At 44.0% G+C, this 20,100-nt stretch overlaps 1 protein-coding gene across 1 annotated transcript; it reads left to right on the top strand.

Annotated features, from left to right (window-relative positions):
* Window positions 1-112: 112 nt before the first annotated feature.
* reps1 (RALBP1 associated Eps domain containing 1) lies at window positions 113-20,087 on the top strand. Its single transcript, XM_042709900.1, is given in 22 exon segments — window positions 113-834; window positions 836-958; window positions 2,961-2,999; window positions 3,001-3,085; window positions 4,366-4,562; window positions 5,333-5,486; window positions 5,722-5,783; window positions 6,756-6,918; window positions 7,069-7,132; window positions 7,466-7,620; window positions 7,924-8,045; window positions 9,250-9,330; window positions 10,348-10,435; window positions 10,950-11,045; window positions 11,212-11,284; window positions 11,425-11,555; window positions 11,787-11,851; window positions 12,398-12,568; window positions 16,195-16,284; window positions 16,980-17,134; window positions 17,586-17,691; window positions 17,884-20,087. Coding segments are annotated over 22 exon segments (2,319 nt in total). The 5' UTR covers window positions 113-804; the 3' UTR covers window positions 17,953-20,087.
* Window positions 20,088-20,100: the final 13 nt, after the last annotated feature.

The following is a 20,100-nucleotide window of genomic DNA, read 5'->3' as shown; positions in this document are numbered from 1 at the left end:
AAATGCTGTCTGCCACGTCTTACAGTTTAGTAACACTGAACACTGCAATATTTCATATGCATGCCGTATTAATAATGGAACATATAGCTGTTCAGTATAGTGATATATTGTGGTTATCTTTAGAGAAGCCATCCGGGGTTCTCCTGAACCCCCTTTGCAGGTTGCTCTGTCTAAATGATTACGTCACAGGCACAGGAATGGCGGCGTTGGCTGTAAGAGGAAGGAGCCCAAAGATCCTGAAACTTTATTTCTGACATCACATACAAGGATTAAAACGTGGTTATTTCAAAGAAACTAAATGGTGTGACCATAAAGAGAAGTGAGAAGGGAAGTGCACTTTTGCCTGCAGTTACACATCACCGTGAAAAAAACGCGAGTTGGATTTTGCGGCTGACTTTGAGGCTAGTTTTCCTAGCCCCTGGCTAACAAGCTATTGCTAACTGGCTAACGTACCTTGCTAATATAACGTTACCAAAGCTGGAGGAATTTCTAACGACTACACCTAACCAGCGAGACGTTTGCAATCTAACGGTAACGTGGACCGAATGGTTCAGGTAAATAACGTTATATAAATAGTTATTGTTGGTCATTTAGCCTCTCAATTGGTCTCTGAATGCTTGTATATACTGACAAAAAGGACATATTTCCAATAGGTTAAGCTATCCGTACGACGCCTTTATTTGTCGCCCTTTTTCTGACCAACTCTAGCTAGCTGCGTCGGCTAGCTTGGATTGGCTAGCAAGTTTAGCAAACGGGAGTTTGGAGCTAGCCCGGCGGGCTTGCTGGTTAGGTCTGTATGCCACAATGGAAAGTTTAACCCTGAGTGATGTGGAGGCAGAAGTATTACTCAGATTTGTTCATCTACTGTGACACGGACAACACCAAAAAAGTGGCTTCCAATGGCAAAGTTCTTGACCTTTTTCGGGCGGCCCAGTTACCCAGTGATGTGGTTTTACAGGTAAGATATTAACTTGGCCATATTTCTGACTTCCCCTGCCAGTTAGCTAACATAAACACCGACAATGATTCGAGTAAGTTAACCAGTGTATTTATCTTGTCATTCCCAGTATTTGAATCGCGAGTATGTGATGGTGGTATTTCGCCCTCCAGCAAAACGTTTGCATCGTTTTGCAGCTGACTTTGCATACTGTATAACGTCAGAAAAAAGCATAGCTAAATGGTTGCTGCCAAGTTGTAAGTTAGCTAATACGTTACTTGTGGTTTTTATTACAAACCGTAAGTTCTTTTAATTGAGACTTGCATGGTTAGCCAGCCGGTGAATAAGTACATGGCGACTTGGAGTACTGGAAATGTAATATGGTAAACCGTTAGGGTTCAGGTTTGACCAAATAATGATTGTGTCCAGCCCCAGTTAGGTAGGATGGGAAGCTAACCAGATGGTCACGCAACTAGAGGTGCTTAGCGTAGCGAGCTAGATCTCTAACTCGGCTCGATAGCTAACCGCTCTGTACATCTAGGGTATGCCTCGTCTCCCCCAAATCAACTTTCCTTTGTACAGAAGATTTCAGATGTTCTCTTAAACGCACGACACAATGCGTAACAGATTATATACATTTTTTGCTACCTTTGTAGTTGTCCTAGATGGTTTAGCTTGCTAACCAGATGTGCTAGCAATTTAGCAAACATGCCTTCACTCCAACAGAAATCCAGCTGTTGATTTGATGACTCAAAACATTATGAATGAAATGCCATAATCAACAAAATCATGGATATTTTCTAATTAACAGCCCGAGACGTGGTTCATGTTTGCTGTGAGCAGACGCAAAATTTTGTCTGGTGTGATTTTGTTAACCTTTACTAGCCAGTAAGGATAGTTAGCGTGTTAGCAAACTTATGAACTTGGGAGCTGTGTCCAGCGGTGGACCTTCGCTGTCGACACATTGGAGTAGGAAAATACCAGGCGAACAGGGTTGTTTACCTCCTCAACCGTACCTGAATGTGTTTAACAAATGTTTTACTATTTTTTGTTTGCTAATCTAGCGTTTTTCAAAATAGCTTAAAAATAGGATAATTGATATGACAGCCAAACAAAGCACTGATGAGTGAAAGGCTGTTAATCAGTACAGGCCACAGAATCCACAGTAACTACAAATTTCAGATTTGTGTGGCGAGTTAAGTGCGATACCATATGCTAAGTAGCCTAACTTGACACTGTTCTTGAGCTGCACCGACACGGAAGGAAATAAACCAACCAATGGAAGAAGAAGAATTTAATTATTAAACGTCTTTTTTTGAGTGTAGTTGTGTAATGAACCATGGTCCTGTAACAATTTGTGAATGTAAATGGGTATTTTTTTTTAAGCAGAGGAATCAGTTGGTGCTGTTTGGCGCACATGTGATACAAAGGGGTGTGTCTCTTTGTGTGTTGAATCAGCAATCGTTGTCTGGAAAGCATTTGGGCTTATTACCAAACCCAAGACTATACACTGACTGCTTATATGTTTACATTTAAAAAAAACTTCTCTGCCCAATGCTTAGTTTCACTAGATTACGCAACTTTATAATGAATGGCAAGATTGTCAGCAGCCCTATCTTTTGTATATCTGTAAATTATATCTTCATTTACACTCTGGCATTTGCGCACGGAAGTGCAGATGGGGGCATGTTCCCCATCTTAACTGCAGTTGGTGAAAAGAAAATGACCTAGACTTCCCTGTGCAAATCTCACCAGTTCCTCCATTTCTGTCAGTGAACCAGCAGATAAGTATGTACAGTTCAGTATGATCTGTGAATACAAGTGAACGACATTACTTGAACTGAAGAATTTTGATATATTAGCCTCTCTGTACTCTCTCTTTCTCTCTCTCTCTCTCTGTTTCTCGCTCTCTGCCTAGCCCTGTCTGTCCCTCTCTAATGACAGCCACTTCTGTCCCATGTTTGTCATTATAAGATCACATCTAGTCGCGCTCTCAACCATCATGCCCGTTTACTCCTTGCAGATCACAGAGCTGTGTGGCGCGACACGTCTAGGGCACTTTGGGAAGGAGTCAGTTCTACATTGCACTAAAGCTCATCGCTATAGCCCAGTCTGGACTGCCTTTGCGAGTGGAAAGCTTAAACACAGGTATGTGCAGAAGTTCATGCCGTGCACGGCCTCAACAGGCCTCTCCCCTTGCTCTGGCCGTGATCGAATCCTACCTGCCCCCCAGCGCGGGGCGCTGTGCCATTGTACTTCCAGAAAGCCGGTGGTCGTGTTGCAAATGAAATGAGTGTGCCAGTTGGTGGGATTACATAACCAACCACAACAGGGATTAGGATATAAGCTGTATGCCATCTCATAGAACTGGATGCATTGTATGCAAGGCCATTCTGGGAACAAGGGGCTCAATTAAACTATGGTCACGACGAAATTGTTGTGGGCACTTAACACTTAACTCAGCCTGTCTGGGACTTCCTCTGTGTGCCCGATTGTTCTCACAGTAAGCTCTTCTTGCTCACTGGCAAATTCAATGCCTCCAGGAAGTTACCACTTAAGAGATAGCGGAGAAGACCAAATCTGAGGAATATACAAGGCACTTTTCTATATGCTGGCAGTGGCAGGAAATAGTGATAGCTCGGTAGGGTCGGAAAGAGTTTCTATTCTCTTTCTCTCTCAAAGTCAACAGGAAATTGCAGACCAGGCCCTGGAGGGCTGATATTGTTTAAGCGGGATGAGTAGTTGCATCACATTGTTTTGAAATCATGTCTCAATGAAAGAAAGGAGAGATGACTTTAGAAAGCTGACTTGTCTGAACTGTGCAGTAGGAGATTGTCTTCTTTGTCTGTCCACACTTCTCTTCCAGGCTAGTTTCAAAGAGACTATTTCAGAGGTGGTTTGGTCCAGTATTTATGTACATGTAATCATAAAACAGACGTTTACAATTGACATGACTCATGATCATTCTGCTCTCCAGCTCCAGGGATATGGAATATTGAATTTATGACCTTATTAATGCTAGTGCCGTGCTGCATACAGGCAGGCAATTGGCTGAATGTCTGGATATTTATCAATTCTGTAATGTGGTTCTCTGAGATGTTCAGATCAAGGTTACCCGTAAAAAAGCTGAGTGCCTATATAAGTCTAGCTCTTTCATTTTTAGGGAGAAGTTTGTTCATAAGTATCAGTGATTTCTTAGTGTGGTCTGTTTTGACTCATGCCTCATATGCCTCACTCCCATGGCGCCCATGTTGGAAATAAGCTTTGTCATTTTGACCCTTCCTGCTCGTTTTGGATTCATCAGCAGTAATTGATACAAACTGATCAGATAATCAATCTGTTACTCGTGCAGTCGCTGTCAGATGAATTGTGGCATCAAAAGCTCCACAAGTTTGTGCTTGTATCCTCATGCCAAGTTCTGTTCGCAGTCAAGGACTTGCCCTTGCCACGCTTTGTGATGGGCAAGAACGAGCAGGAGACCAGGCACATGGCCATGTACCCAGACTCAGAGAACCAGGGGCCTTACTCCGGAGTCTTCCCCAGACCCCCAGGTCGAGGCCAGGCCAAGAAACTCCCCCTGGCCCACGAGGTGATCCAGCCTGGCGTGCCTGCAGCAGATCCACAGGTTAGTATTTGTTGTGCTTTGTGTTCTATGTGTGTGCGACAGTGTGTCTGTGTGTAAGTGGAACAGAATAGCTATGTGTGTCAATGAGAAAGAGGGTAATTTGTGAATTTATCGGCTGGAGTTTTTGGCTTGACTGGAGAGGGTGTGTAACAGAGATATTGTGCGCGCTACCGTAACAAAAGAGTATTTCTGTCATCTCACCAGTCAGCAGTCTTTCTTTCCTACACCCTTTAACAGTCACCCTGTGTGTGTGGGCGACTGGTTCCACACGCACGACTCTGCACTTTTCAAACCCAGTGCCGGTCTTCGCCTCATGAATTCAGCACATTAGCATTGTTAGATTGAAATGTGAGGAAGTTCCTGTCCACATTCAATTTAACAAATGTTAACTTTTGCAAACTTCAAAGTGAAGGGCCAGCACATTGTAGCCGATCTTGTCCGTGTGGCTACAGGCCTACTGTTGCACTAAATGTTTTCTCCTTGGTCACATCTGAATGAACATGGGGAATTACAACGACTCTTATTTGTGAAGCCGAAGGTACTCGGGTAATCAAGCACTAGTCTCTGCCCCGTCACAATCGCGTAAACACACTTGATTCAAACTAACCAAGGACGTTGCTGAATTCAGTCTGGTTTGATTAAACAGACGCCAAAACATGCTGCTTTTAGGGAACTCCAACAGCCGATGTAGTAAATGCCATTCATAAATGTCTAAATGACCTTCATTTGTCCCTTTTTGTCACTTCGTATCTTTCTCTTCCCTCTCCCAGCCCGACAGCACATCTCCCGTGGTGTCCCCCCACCAGTCCCCACCGACGTCGCCCCAAGCCTGGAGGAAGCACAAGCGGCAGGCCAGCGGCGGAAACGTGGAGAGGCAGCCAGTGGTGGGCAACGTGTGGCCGCACTTCAGAGAAGCACAATCAGGTAGGCGCCCCGGAATTCATCAAAGACGACACACTCGCACGTCATTGTTAGTGGGCTATACTGTCAATCTAGTCTAAGAGAGAGGTAATAAGTAATGAATTACTTTAAAATGAATAAGCAATTAAATAAACGATATATTTGTCTTTATTCCCTCCAATTGCTGGAAATATTTAGAAGGATATTTACCACTCCCTTTTTTTAACTTTATTTTCTCCCTCGCTCTCTCCTGATGAAGGTCCCGTGGCTGGTGATGGTATGTGGTCCGGCCACTCCCCTCCTCCGGTTCAGGAATCCTGGGTCAGTTTCACAGATTCCCCTCCCTCCAGCACACTTCCAACAATGCACCCCTCGCCTATCAAGGTAGTGCAGCATACGCTTCCGTGGACCTGTCCAGCTTCCTGGCTAGTCTCTTTACTCCTGCCTTCAGTCGTCCTGCCTTTCTCCATACGCTCTGGACCCACGTTTCTCAGACCTGCTCCCAGAGGGGGGTGGGGGGGATGGGTGGACCCCCCCCCTCAGCACAGCATGTTTTAAGTCTCTCCTCCATCTCGTTCTTCATCTATTGACTGATACGAGAGAGCCTTTGAAATAATTCTCCGATGATTTGTGCGATGGCAGGGAGAGGCTTAAAACTAGACTGCAGAGAGCTTCCTCAGGTGCTGGATTGAGAAAGGCAGCTCTAGACACCAGTCAAGGCATTAAGTAAGCTCAACATATCCTTAGTATGTAGATATTTACTCTAGGCCTAGATGTTGCCGGTCAGGTTCCACTGAAGCACGCGGTAGAGATGTCGGTGAGCTTGCTTGCTGGGGAATAGGACCCGGCCCAAGCCAGGCTCTGTGTCCCTCCAGAGCGTGGATTTGCGATGGTAGTTAAGCACACATGCCACACGACACTACCCAGCCCAACTCCCACTCCCACTGTTCAGTCAGATGTGCTCCATGATGTGTGTCTTGTGGACATTTTCTTTTTCCTTCTTTTCTCTCAGCAGTGTCTGTTGCCTGTTTGCTGTGTGTCTCGTTGCATTTAATCTTTACTTAGATTGACGTCTTTTACCTTTTTAGTATGCACTCACTCACTTGTGATTTTAGTATTCTTCCTAACTCTGTTGCTGTATGCGATACTGATCCTGACATGAACATAAGAGTGATTTTCATTGATTGCGAATACTGAGCATGTTCTATACGCATGGGGCATGACCTTTCGACCTTTCTAACTCCAAGAAAGCCCTGTTGACAATCATCTCCTTGGCCTTCCCCACCACTTCAGGAGAGCACAACAATTCGGACAGTGGCGTCCTCGGCTGCAACCAACGAGATCCAAAGACAAACCAGCGGCTATGACGACCCCTGGAAGATTACGGACGAACAGAGACAGTATTACATCAATCAGTTCAAGACCATCCAGCCAGACCTCACAGGATTCATTCCCGGTAAGGCGAAAAATCATCGAGCTATACATTTCTCAATGCCCCCCCCCCCCCACACACACACCCCCGCTGTTGGACACGTTTTTTATAACTGCCTCTGGTTTTGGTTTTGGTCATGTAAACAGTGCTATATGTTTCTGACTTCTCTTTTAGGTTCTGCAGCTAAAGAGTTTTTCACAAAATCAAAGCTGCCTATTCTAGAATTGTCTCATATTTGGTGAGTGTTATGTTCATGGTCTGGGTTTTTTTTTTTTTTTTTTTTTACTTCTCAATCAGCCTCCTGCAGTTGTCGTCTGATACACATGCCATTTAATAGTATAATAATCAGGAATTGGAATATGTTTTTTTTGTGTTTCGTGCTCTTGTTTGCTTTTCTAATTGACTGCATCCTGGTTTTAGAATTAGGGATTAGGGCATAGTGTTTGTGAACAGGGCTGACGTTCTTACAGAAAAGCACATGGTACTCTGGTTGATGGTGAGGTTAGCCTGTAGTTGGTGGTGGCCTTTTTGCCTTTCATTGTAAATTCAAGTGTTATTGTTCGTCCTCCAGGGAGTTGTCGGATTTCGATAAAGATGGCGCGCTGACACTGGACGAATTCTGTGCTGCCTTCCATCTGGTGGTTGCTCGGAAAAACGGTTACGACCTCCCCGAGAAGCTTCCAGAAAGTCTCATGCCAAAGCTCATCGACCTGGATGACTCAGCCGGTACAAAACTTTGTCTAGCTCAAGAAGCTGCCATTAAAGCAGTGTCAATATCAGGTCAATGTGTCAGCTTTGTTGTCATATAGATTATTTTTTACACCCATATTTATTCATGGCCATTTTGATTATTGCAACAGAGAAATGGTTTCAGCATAGCACCTCATTTCAATAGGCACTTGTCAAGCATTCATTGTTTAAATTCAATAATGCACAATATCTGATGACGTCTTTGATTGATTGATTGATTGATTGATTGATTGATTGATTGATTGTGTGTGTGTGTGTGTCTACCTACCTCTACCTCAGAAGTCACGGAAGCTGCTCATGATGTGGTATACTCGGGCTCACCTGTGGAGGTCACCCCCAACAAGTCCCCCTCCATGCCTTCCCTCAACCAGAACTGGCCAGACATCAACCAGAGCAACGAGGTTGGCCCCCTACCCCCCTCCACCCATGTCCCTGCCAACATGCCAATGCATATGCTATCTCAATGGGAATGTCAATATGCTTTTATCACTTGTCAATATTTGCAACATGCAGCTCTGTAGGGGGGAAAAAGGGACCAATAGTGAGTTTTTCAGAGAATTTGACTTGCTTCAGCCCCAGCTGGCATAGTCAAGCGCAGCATCTTTTTGTCTTGGCCGCCACACAAAGCACACGCCGTTGTTCGCCCAAAAAGCCTCTCAGGCCGAGGGAAAAAACCCTGTCGTTCTGTTTGGAATGCAGTTGCTGCGTTGTTAAGAACAACAGAGTCAAAGACTTGCATTGTTTGATTGGAGTCGTGCCCGTCTAGGCCCGCTATCAAAAGGCACTTTCCTGATCGGGTTTTTTATATTCAGTCAGGTTCTCAAACAGGCCCCATCATTGTTTCAGTTCAGTTTAGCAGGATTTATGAACGAGAGGCAAATCATCAGCAACACGGGTGGATTTTGAGTTGGCTCTGTTTGCAGATAGGGACGGTGTTAGACTCGTGTTAGAAAAAGAAAAAAAAGAGCTGTGTTACAATTCCAATGACACGACATTTTTGCTGTAGTGTAGCCAAAGCTAAATCACTTTTCTGCAATTACATGTTTTCAGATGAAAGAATTTAATCTTTTCACAAAATAGACACCGCTGTCATTTTGGTATTTCCTTAAATACCTTCTTTTTTTTTTTTTTTTTTGCTGCCAGCAACAGGGTTAATCTGTATGAATTGTTTCACAATATAAATCAAAGTGGGACACGCAGGAGTCGTACTGGCATGACAGGCCTTGAAGTGGCTGTGCTCTTGCCCTGTCTCGCCTCAGTGAAAATTCTCTCAAGTGCTCCTACAAACAAGAAACTTCTAGAACATTTTGAAAGGTGCCCACCACTGTCACAGTTCAGCCTTGTTCTCTGTGTAAGGGAATGTGTCATGTTGTGTTCAACATTTGTTGGCAGTGTTAGACTGTCTTCACACTGCTGGATAGAATTCCTCGCCTCTGGTGACAGGAAGAGTGGTTTTGTTGTATTTGTTGTATACCAATTGAAGTCAATCATGAAGGGAAAGGTGGAGGGTGAAGATTGATGCTATAACCCCACAGTGCTGACACTGTCTTCTCTGCTCTCTCTCTCTCTCTCTCTCTGTCTGTCTGTCTCTCTGTCTCTCCGCAGCAGTGGGAGACTTTTAGCGAGCGCTCGTCCAGCTCACAAACTCTGACCCAATTTGATTCTAACATTGCACCAGCTGACCCTGTAAGTCAATCACCTAGTAGTGCGCCTCTCTGGTGATTTAATGATTTCATTAACCTCCACCCAGCCAGCTGCCTTTCTCCCTTCAACTTCTCTTTTCTGATCTCCTCTCTCTCTCTCTCTCTCTCTCTCTCTCTCTCTCTCTCTCTCTCTCTCACACACTCACTCTCTCTCTCCCTCCCTTGCGCTCTCTCTCTCTTTCTCTCACACTCTTTCTCTCCCTCGTTCTATCTCTCTCTCTCTCTCTCTCTCTCTCTCTCTCTCACACACTCTCTCTCTCCCTCCCTTGCGCTCTCTCTCTCTCTCTCTCTCTCTTTCTCTCACACTCTTTCTCTCCCTCGTTCTATCTCTCGCTCTCTCTCTCGTTATCTCTCTCTATATTCCTTTTCTTTCTTGGGAGAAAAAAAACTGCATGTGTTGATAGCCAGCCGTCGCCAACACGGCATCACTGTAATTTTTTTTATTTTATTTATTTGTATGTTTTTGCTTGCCTAGCTTTTATGGATTATTCTGCCATGCTGTTCTCTCCCCTTTCAATTACGTAACATCATTTAGAGGCCGACTGTGCAAGGGATCGACCAATATGCATTTTTTAGGGCCGACACCGATGTCAAGATCTAATTCCTTAGGATGGTGGACAACTGATATTTTGCCATTATTCATTTAGCATATTTGGCTGTTGCAACAACAACATACTTTAGGTTATAGAAATTTAGAATAAATTATAAATAGCCCTAGTTTAACTATGTATGCAAGTAAACCTGTTACACTTAGCACTAGATCTCATTGTCACTTCAGCAGACAAAAGATAGGCCGGCACTATGGTCAGCCTACAGTTATCATTAGACCATTTGGTGTTTTTTCCTTAATGGTGTTTGGCTACATGAGAAATAAAACCAGTCAGAATATAGATTTGCTGATTTCAGATACAGTTATCTTCAGTCTTCAAGTACAGACGTTGGTATTGTTACTTGTCTGACTGGAGTCAAGCAGAGGAGTGATTGTTGTGTTGCCTCACAGGATACAGCCATAGTCCACCCCGTCCCCATCCGCATGACCCCCAGCAAGATCCACATGCAGGAGATGGAGCTCAAGAGAGCAGGAAGTGGTAAAGGATCCCTTCCCTTTCCTCTTTTCTTCTGGAAAACCCGATTGCTCTGGCTGTTTTTCTTTCCTTCCTGTTGTGTAGCACATCTCTCTCTTTCTCTGTATTGCCCCCCCCCCCCCTCTCTCTCCCCCCCCATCCAACAGATTTTATGACTTTATACCTCAACATTAATAGTATTTAAGTATGTTTGATAAATGGATAAGTATTTCCTGGTAGCGTTTTATGGCCCAATTGAAAGCTTTCATGGGACTTGTATCTTGCTTGGGAAGAACAGAAAATGGTTTGTCACATTTTTGTTCAGTGCCTCTGCAGGAGGCAATAAATTCAAAGCCTCTCATCCCCTCCTTTCAAATGCTCTTAAATACAGGAATAAAACCTGCATACACATGTAGATGAATTTGCATAACATTTACATTTCTAATAGTGGTAAACATTTAGATTTAAAATGAATAGTCATTTTGGTATGTAGTATGGTTGCTGGTTTTGTAAGACACCCCTGTTGTGCTCCTCACAGACACGAATCCGACCAGCCCTCTCCTGGCCCAACCCCCTGAGCTCTCTGAGGAGAATAAACTACCAGCTTCAATTAAATTTCCTGGTAACGCTGTAGGTAAGTCTCTGTCCATCTCACTCAATTTATGGATTATATTAACCGTGATTCTTGTCCTTTTAGTCATAAATCACCATGTTTATTGCTATGCAGGACAGTGTATATATAAAATACTTTACAGTCTGAAGCATTTTCCACAAAAAAAAAAACATTTTCCCTCCCCCAGGTGACGGCTATAGTAGTTCAGATTCATATACATCAGACCAAGAACCAATGGCCAGTGTTGTAACGCGTCAGAGGTGGGTCCCATGTCTCTCTCAGACCAGCCAATACATGCGTAGCCTAAATCGTATACGACCCAAAACATAATTCTCAGATTGAATGGTAAGTCTTGAGTTGATTGTGGTGATGTGATGGAATATTTGTTATTGGGCTGCAGGTCTCATTCAGGGACATCTCCTGAGGGGCTGAAGGTCGTGGCCCCCCCTCCGCCTCCCCCCAGACCCCACGCCTCTCACTCCCGCTCCTCCTCACTAGACATGAACCGAAACTTCGCCGCCGTGACCTCAGGTGCTCCAGCAGCCTTGGTTTTGTAGTGTTGAATCGATGTGTTTCTGTCTCGTTCTCGTGTGATAACCTCAAAATCAAGAGGACAATCTAAAAGTAATAACAAAAAGCACTCTATACTCTGCATGTAAACACATGTCCACACCCACACAGTGATGATATTAAAGGGGCGCGTTGGTAGTTGTTATGTAAGTAATGTGGGTAATCATGCGTTGCGTGTCTCCGCCACAGCAGGCCAGCAGCAGCCGGGTGTGGTGGCGTTCCCTCCAGCAGTGCCTCCCAGGCCACAGCCCACGCAGGTACCACACCCACCCCACCATCATCACACCATCCTCACCCCAAACACAGACATATCGCCCAGGCCCAGGGCTCAGCCTGCCCCAGCAATGGGCAACTACACACCTGCTCTCATCCAAACCACAACCACAGCCATAACTCAGCCAGATCATTCTGTCTATCTTTCATAACCAGGGAGGGATTGTTAATAGAAAACGTTTGTAAATGAAAAACAAAACGTACTATCCATTATATTCAAAATGGACATTAATGATCAGGTATAATGGCCATTTTATGATGGCATTATTGGTGGTGAATTGCTTTTGCAAATAAAGCTGTTAATCTTGTCAAAATGATGCCTATGATGTTAAAAATGATGCCTGATGGTCACAGTGGCACTTTTAGCCCACTCAAAACTCACTGCTTTACTGGCTTTTTCTCTCTCTCTCTCTCTCTCTCTCTCTCTCTCTCCCCATGCAACAGTTTGTACTGGATGGCATTGTTTGAATAGGTTTCATGGATTTGCATTTGCTTATTTCTCTCCCTGTTTCCCCTTCCTGTGCCCTCAGGCTGCTGGTCCTCACAGCCATCGTCCAGTAGAGGGCGACAGTCTGCCGGCCCTGTGTAGCACGTCCCCCCAACAGATCCCCGAGCAGCCAAACTTCGCCGACTTCAGCCAGTTCCAGGCCTTCGCTGACCAGCCCACCGAGGACGCAGAGAATCACGCCGAAAACGCACAGGTAGGCCCACACCCATCTCACATACAGAGGAACAAGGGGGACAGAGCTTCACACACACACACACACACACACAGGGCCGGCTCTAGCCCTTTGGTTGCCCTAGGCGAGATTGAGTTTTGCGCCCCCCCCCCCCCCCCACACACACAATACTTAACATCACTTTACTTTGCATAGCAGTTTTTTCACCCACTTATAATTCTACTATTCTACATTGCAGTTCAACAATAAATGTTGCATGGACAACAAACACCAGAATAGTTTCAGAACATTTTCTTTTTTATTATTTTAAATAATTTATTACACACTCAAAGTTAGGATTAAGTTAACTCCATAAACTGTGCAAAATACTCTTAAGCACCTGTAAGGACATTTAAGCAAATTATGACCCTCTATACCCTAACTATACCCTCTACAAACAAAAGTGCTTTTATGGATACTGTACGTACCACTACAAAATATCTCAAATACCTCACTACAATTCTTCCAGTCATTAGGCCACTCCTAATGAGGTGGTCATTTTTCTGTGAAAAGAGCTTGCAGCAGAAGCAATACAGAGTATTGTTTTTCCTTGAATATACAAGCCAGCTTCTCTTGATTTTCTCCACATTTACTAATTTCCTGTAGAAGTGGTTGTGGTGGCAGCTTCTCCCATCATCTCTTTTTGGAAATGTAAAGTCTGGACTGGTCTGGTATGGTCCTCTGCAAACTAACTCTGTCCTTACCGGATCACAGAGGGCTGGCCAGTCAGCAGGATCTATAGGTTCTCCCTGGATAGCAGGAATTGTGGAGGGTGAGGTGTCTGCAGGCGGCAGTGTAGTTTCACTGGTGCCCTGAGTGCTTGATGTGGTCCTGGATGTCCCTTCACCTTCACCTGTATTCAAGCATATTGTATAGCCAGACAAGCGGTGTTTAATATAATAAGTGAAATGATCATGAATGTGGTTGAACTTCTTTAAGAAAACAAGCTATTGTATTTAATACATGCTAACATGTTTCTATTGTACTTTAAAGTATGGATGTGGCTTGAATAAATACTATTAAATAGACTCACCTGATGCAGGCTGTGTGTTCCTGGCCTGTGTGTTACTGGCCCCTTGAGTACTACTGGATGTCCCTTCTCCTGCAGCTGTATTTAAACACAGAGTTCATCCATGCTGTTCGTTACACAGTTGCATTTGGTCATTTCTATCATCCTACCACATAGTTGCATTGTACAAATACATTTTATCTGACCATGTAACTTGTAGTAGATATATTACTATTACTGCCACAAGGCTAAATAATACTAGGCTACTGATTACAATTAGTAGTATTAATGTGATGTGATTATGAAAGTAATAATTGCTAATAATAATAACAATAACAAAAACAGCAACAGTAGTACTAATTGTGTAGGCTACTTACAAAGTTCGGAGGGAGGCGAATCAGGCGTCCTTTCTACAGCGGCCTCTGCAAAAATTGCCTGAGTGCATCTGGCCAATTAAAAACAAAAATAAACAAAAATTTTAGTATATTCCTGGGGAGGAACTGTACAGAAGGGTGAACACCACCACTATCCCCAAAATGGTTACTGTGTGTGTATGCACCTGCTAGTTGTGAATTCACTAAACAGAACTTATGCCATTTATAATGAATGTAGACAGCAACTGTACTTTTCATAACTAGCATACGTTATCCAGATACTGGTCTTTTGACATTTACATCCATGTAGGTTATCAGTGAAGTTACATTTGCTAGTAATAGCCTACGTAGCAAATTAGCAAAGTAACAGTCGCTAGCTAGCTATAGCTAGCCTAAGTGACAGCAATGAAACGTCCAATATTAGGTGATGCACAATACTACTTGTATTTCGTTTGACACCTTAATGGCTGAGATGAGAAGACTTACCTCTAAACTTGGCTTTCTTTTTCTCTTCTTCCTTTCTTCGTTTTCGTCCCTGTGCTCCAGATGGTTTGACCGCTTCATTTTTGCAAATGTCACGTAGCTGACACGCTCACGGCTCACCCCACCCTGGTAGTGTCCAGGAGCTCTCACATAACTAACGTAACCGCCCCCCCACCCACCCTCTATCGACAATAACCATCAATTAAATCTAAAAATCAGGTTGAAGTAAACGTATGGCTGAAGGGGCGCCCTCGGATGATCATGATTAATAAATATGTTTTTGTTTGCTTGTTATTCTAACTATGATTAAAGGGAAGTAGGTCCAAGGGCGACACTAGAGGGCGCCCCCAACCCATTTGTCGCCCTAGGCAGTCGCCTAGTTCGCCTATAGCAATCGCCGGCCCTGCACACACACACACACACACACACACACACACACACACACACACACACACACACACACCACACACAACACACAACACACAACACACAACACACAACACACAACACACAACACACAACACACAACACACAACACACAACACACACAACACAATTACACACCGACACGACCGTTACACACAGACACACATACAAGTAGACGAATACACACTGACATGATAAGAGGTGTATAATAGAACATGTCCAGTCTAGTCAAGTGGGGTCTGTGTCTTGAATTCCAAAGAGATTAAACTTTATCCCAGAAATTCTGTTGGACCGGATACGAACACACACACACACACACACACACACACACATACACAAGCAAACAAACAAATATTCTGCTCTGCTTGTGGGCTCCATTCATATTCTCACACTGACACACACACACACACTTGGGACAAGTTCCAGAGTGCCTTCCATCCACTTTGACTGAATACATGACTTTTATTTGGTCACCGTTAAACAGATGCATCTACCCATACTGATAAACCAGTTAAGTTAAGTATCACAGTTAAACACATTAGCCCCATTCACTCCATCTAAAGATGTTGATTTTAAATCATATGGATACTCTTGCATGACCTCACCGCAGCAGGCTGGTGTTGCAAAACCATTGGACTGGGCTGGCTAGGAAAGTGCATAAATGGCCACTCGCAGTGTCTTGCGCCCTGTTAGACAAAGAAGCCTCTGTGCCCGGAGCCGTATGAATTGGCACAAGAACTTCAGAGTGCCCTTTTTGTTTTTAGCTGGATGCGTGTAACTAGTGCAGCAAAGGGCAGAATTTTGGCGACAGCCCGAGCAAAGTTTCACCAAAGTGGGTACAAGGAGTTCTGAGCAACATAAATGATGTACGTACGCGCTGTAGGCCATCAGAGTCGTCAGCTTTGTGGTGTCTTGAGGGATTCTAAACAAAATGAGTTCCCAACATATAGGAGCAGGTGTAGGCCCAGACATTGACTAGAGCGCTCAAGGAAAACAAATAGTTTGGACCGCAAAACAGTTCCACTATGGGCGCATTGGGCTAAGGCCGATTGATGCCTGCTAATTTGAGGCAATATAGTCATACACACATACATTAAACATTTGTAAAAATGTTATGATGATGATAACAATATTTGTAATAATAAAATTTGTAATAATAAATGCTTATTTTGCTTATATTAATGCTTATAATACCATTATCAAAAAATTGTTAGTATTACTCTGGGGGGGGGGGGGCGGGGGGACCATTTTGATCTGATGGTTTCTCATGGGATATTGTAGCGGTGTGATCTCACAGGTCTGTTTCCTCTGCATAGGTGGAGAAAGCTGGAGAGGCAGCAGGTCCCTTGAGGACGGTGAAATCCGACGGCCAAAGTGAAGAAAGAGCCGCCGCTACTGTGAACTCTGTGAGTAGTGGCCGCCTCCCGCGGTTCCCCTTGATTTACACTCTGACTGATCTCTTCGGTACAACCACAGAGGTTTTTGCCAGTCCAGTTGGACAGTGCCAGTGCCTCGCCCCAGTCAATATTCAGGCTGTTTCCCAGAACCCAGTTCTGGGAAGGAATAGTTCTGACAAGTTAAATGCCAAGTGTTGCGAAGCAAACTGTTGCAAAGTATATCCAAAGTACATAGTAAGCATTTTGTTGTGTTTTATAGACATCTGCTGTTTGGACATCCATGACCTCAGCATTATCGGTGCCTTGTATAAAATATGGCTGCCCTAATCACTGTGCCCATCTGTCCAAATTTTTATGTCCCATCTAAACAGCTACAGTGACTAGAGACGTCAGATTTGTTAATAGCATTAGTTCTGGGGGAGATGTGGCTCATTATTTTTAAGGGTGTGGCAACCAGAGAAAGGACAAGGAAAAACTGCAGGACAGTGAAAAAGTTCATGAGCTCAGTTCCCAAAACTATCCCAGAAGAAGATTCACACAGTCGTTATAATACTATGTCTGGTACAGTGTGAAGATACGTATAAACATATAATATACACCATAATGATTTCGATCAGGACAGTGCATTGCAATCTGAACAGCTGGAGTCATTTTAATGACCTAATAAAAAGCAGTGAGCTCATTCGCTTCTTTTGTCCTCTCAGGCCAAAGGAGCCAGCGGGCCCCTGGCCCCTCCGCCCAAGCCTGTGCGCCGGAGATTGAAGTCAGAGGACGAGCTGAGGCCTGAGGTGGAGGAGCAGCCCCCCCCGAAGTCCAGTGTCATCGCCGCTGTCCTCGCCACGCAGCCTTCCATTCCACGGTACGGCCCAGGCCCCCCACACAACCGCCCAGTCCAAAACCCTGAGGGGGTTCTCTGGCTAAGACGTGCATGGACTGTCTAACTAACTATGGTTCTTTGTTGTTTTGCTAAGTGTAATTAAACCTGTAAAGGTACAAATAACTGTTTTAGTAAGTTGATTTGTTGAAAACTATCTTTTAACGAAATTGTCTACAACCTTGCCCTCCCCACATTTGAGTTACCCAGCCTGGAGTTAGATTTCAGTGTGATCTTATAGCTGAAACGTTCAGGTTTTATCCAACTTGCCAGTATACAGATACATGGGAAAACATTTTTACAAGGGTTTACAAGGGTTGACTTTTGGGAGTACATGCCGTAGCCTTGCTGTTGCCTGCGCTCTGGCCAAGGCTGCAGTTACGTCAGTGCACATACATGAACTGAGCTCATACTGCTGTTTCTGTCTCTGTCACAGGTCTGTCGGTAAAGATAAAAAGGCCATTCAAGCTTCCATTAGAAGAAATAAGGAGACGAATACAGTCCTGGCCAGACTCAACAGTGAGCTCCAACAGCAGCTAAAGGTACAGCACCTCCTACCTTTCAGGCTAAAGAGGATACAACACAGCCAAGGGGAGGGTTTAATGGAGTGGAACCACTCATGTTTGTTGAAGCTAAGTTCATTAGCAGGGGGGGTTCCCTTTTGGTGTTTGGGTTTTTAATGTAACTGATGTCATCACAAACGTTTGTTTTCTTGGCGTTGACTTTTTGTGCAGGACTTGCTGGAAGAGAGAATATCTTTGGAAGTTCAGCTGGAGCAGCTGAGACCATTTTCCCATTTGTAACCCGTTTGTTTCCGGAACAATCCACAAGAAGTGATGAAGGGTCAGACAGAACCTCCAGCAGGATGCACATGTTCACCCCCATCTCCGCTGTGTGTATCTGTGTTTGTGTGTGTGTGTGTGTGTGTGTGCGCGTGTGTGTGTGTGCGTATATGAAAAGAATAACACCTTACTCAGCATATACATCTATACAAAGACATATAGGTGGTGTTGTGGTGTTGCGTTGTTGCGTGTGAACGACAAACATTGCATCTGGGAGAAAGCTAACGCATACAATCACCAAGAGCATGGCATCTCGGGCGGCTTTTGAAGGGTAGGAATGTTACACATTTTGGCACTTTCATGAAGACGAATAGTCAATGCAACGACCCGTCATTGTGGTAGACGTCCATCCTCTCGGTGCCTGCACCAGAGCCTCGAAGGCCTCGCTTTTACGGCCTTTTGCTGGGTAGCTCGAGAGAGAGAGAGCGAGAGAGGGGTGAGACCTCTGTGTTTTTGTACCATGATTCCTTGGGGTACGTTGGATTAGCAGGAGTGGAGCTGTGGCAAAGGTCTTGGGACTGAGTGATCTTGTGAGATCTTTTGACTGACCCAGTGTGAGGAAGGATAATCACGACTTATGGGGAAACACCTGGGGGGGTTTAAGTTTTTTTTTGTTTTTTTTTTTGTTTGTTTTTTATAAATCTCTGCTTTAAAACGGGTTGAGTTTATCTTACAGGCATAGTCTAATGGGCTCAATCAGGTCCAGCAGGCTCAATTAGGATCAGTAGTTATTCCTGTAAGGGGGTAATGGATACCATTGTCAAAGTGGGTCTGATTCTCAAAGAAAAATGGATACCATTGTCTGTTTTGGTTCGATTCTCTGACTGAGAGGAGAGGCTGTTGGGAGACGAAGGCATGAGGCGTGAGACTGATTGTGGCAGGCCATCTTTCATTGTCTCACCGTCCTTCATACAGAGTCATTGACTGCATAGGGGCCCGTGTTTCGTGTGAGTAAGTGTGTGTGTTTATGTGTGTGTGTTCAAGAGGTAGTGTTACATGTGTACGGAATCCCCCAACAAAACTCTGCTTCCGATAAATATATGTATGTTTTGTTTTTTTTACCCCCCCCCAAGTGCTCTCTGTGATGTTACAAAGGGTGTAGCCCTCTTGTACAGTCCTTTACCTGAGATGACTGATGTCCACCACCCTGACCCACTTCCTCCTCCTCCTCCTCCTACCATTCTCTTCCTCCATACATGCACATACACGGGAAACGCTGCCTTCTTTAGCATGGTACATTATCAGAGACTCGGCCCGTCCCCAAAAAACGATGAGCGCCCCCTGTGAACAGACAGTACCTGTAGTCAAAGCGGTGAGACCTGAAACGACTGAACGACTGCACTTTTTTTCTCTCCCTTTTGGCTTTTCAAGCATTTCACTTTTTTTCTGTTCTGTTTTGTCTTTTTTTTTTCACCCTAACATTATTTTTAACTGTGTATTGTTAATGCTCTTACCTAGTATTAAAAAAAAAAAGCTCTTAAAAGCAAACGTAAAAAAAAAATGGCAAACCACTTTATTTTGTACTTTATCTAACTAGTATGACATTTTGTGTTCCATGGATTTGTATTACTGTCCCCTTATTTTTGTTTGTTCGAAATTTTTTGAAGTTCCTGTTTATAATTTTGTTATTTTATTAATTTGTTTTCTTTTTCATTTGTTTCTTCTCCAGTCCTCAAAGCCTTACTCCTAGCGTTCAGGTGTTCACTTTATTCAAGAGGCAGGACTATTGTCTTGGCTGGCCATAGGTGTTAACATAAGCAAGAAAAGAAAAAAAAACACCCTGTCTCTACCTTTAACCAACCTTCCCCTCCCTCCCCAATCCATTCCCTATGAACTACGGTGAGCCTTCTTCCCTGCTGTCTGGTCGGTTGTACTGTAATAAAGGGGCCTGTTGTATATTGTATATGATACACACCTTTTGATCTCATATGTAAATTTGCATTAATTGCTGACTAACAGCAACAAAAAATATTATATTTAATTGCTTATATTATGGCGGTGGGATCATAGATGTTTAACTGCATGGACCTATCCCTGCAGAATGAACTAGCAACTGTGTGATTTTTACACAAAATAAAAATGGCACAATATTTTAATGGCTGCTCTCTT

Source organism: Clupea harengus, chromosome 15 (assembly GCF_900700415.2).
Source record: "Clupea harengus chromosome 15, Ch_v2.0.2, whole genome shotgun sequence".
Taxonomy (NCBI): domain Eukaryota; kingdom Metazoa; phylum Chordata; class Actinopteri; order Clupeiformes; family Clupeidae; genus Clupea; species Clupea harengus.
This window is presented reverse-complemented; position numbering and strand designations above follow the sequence as displayed.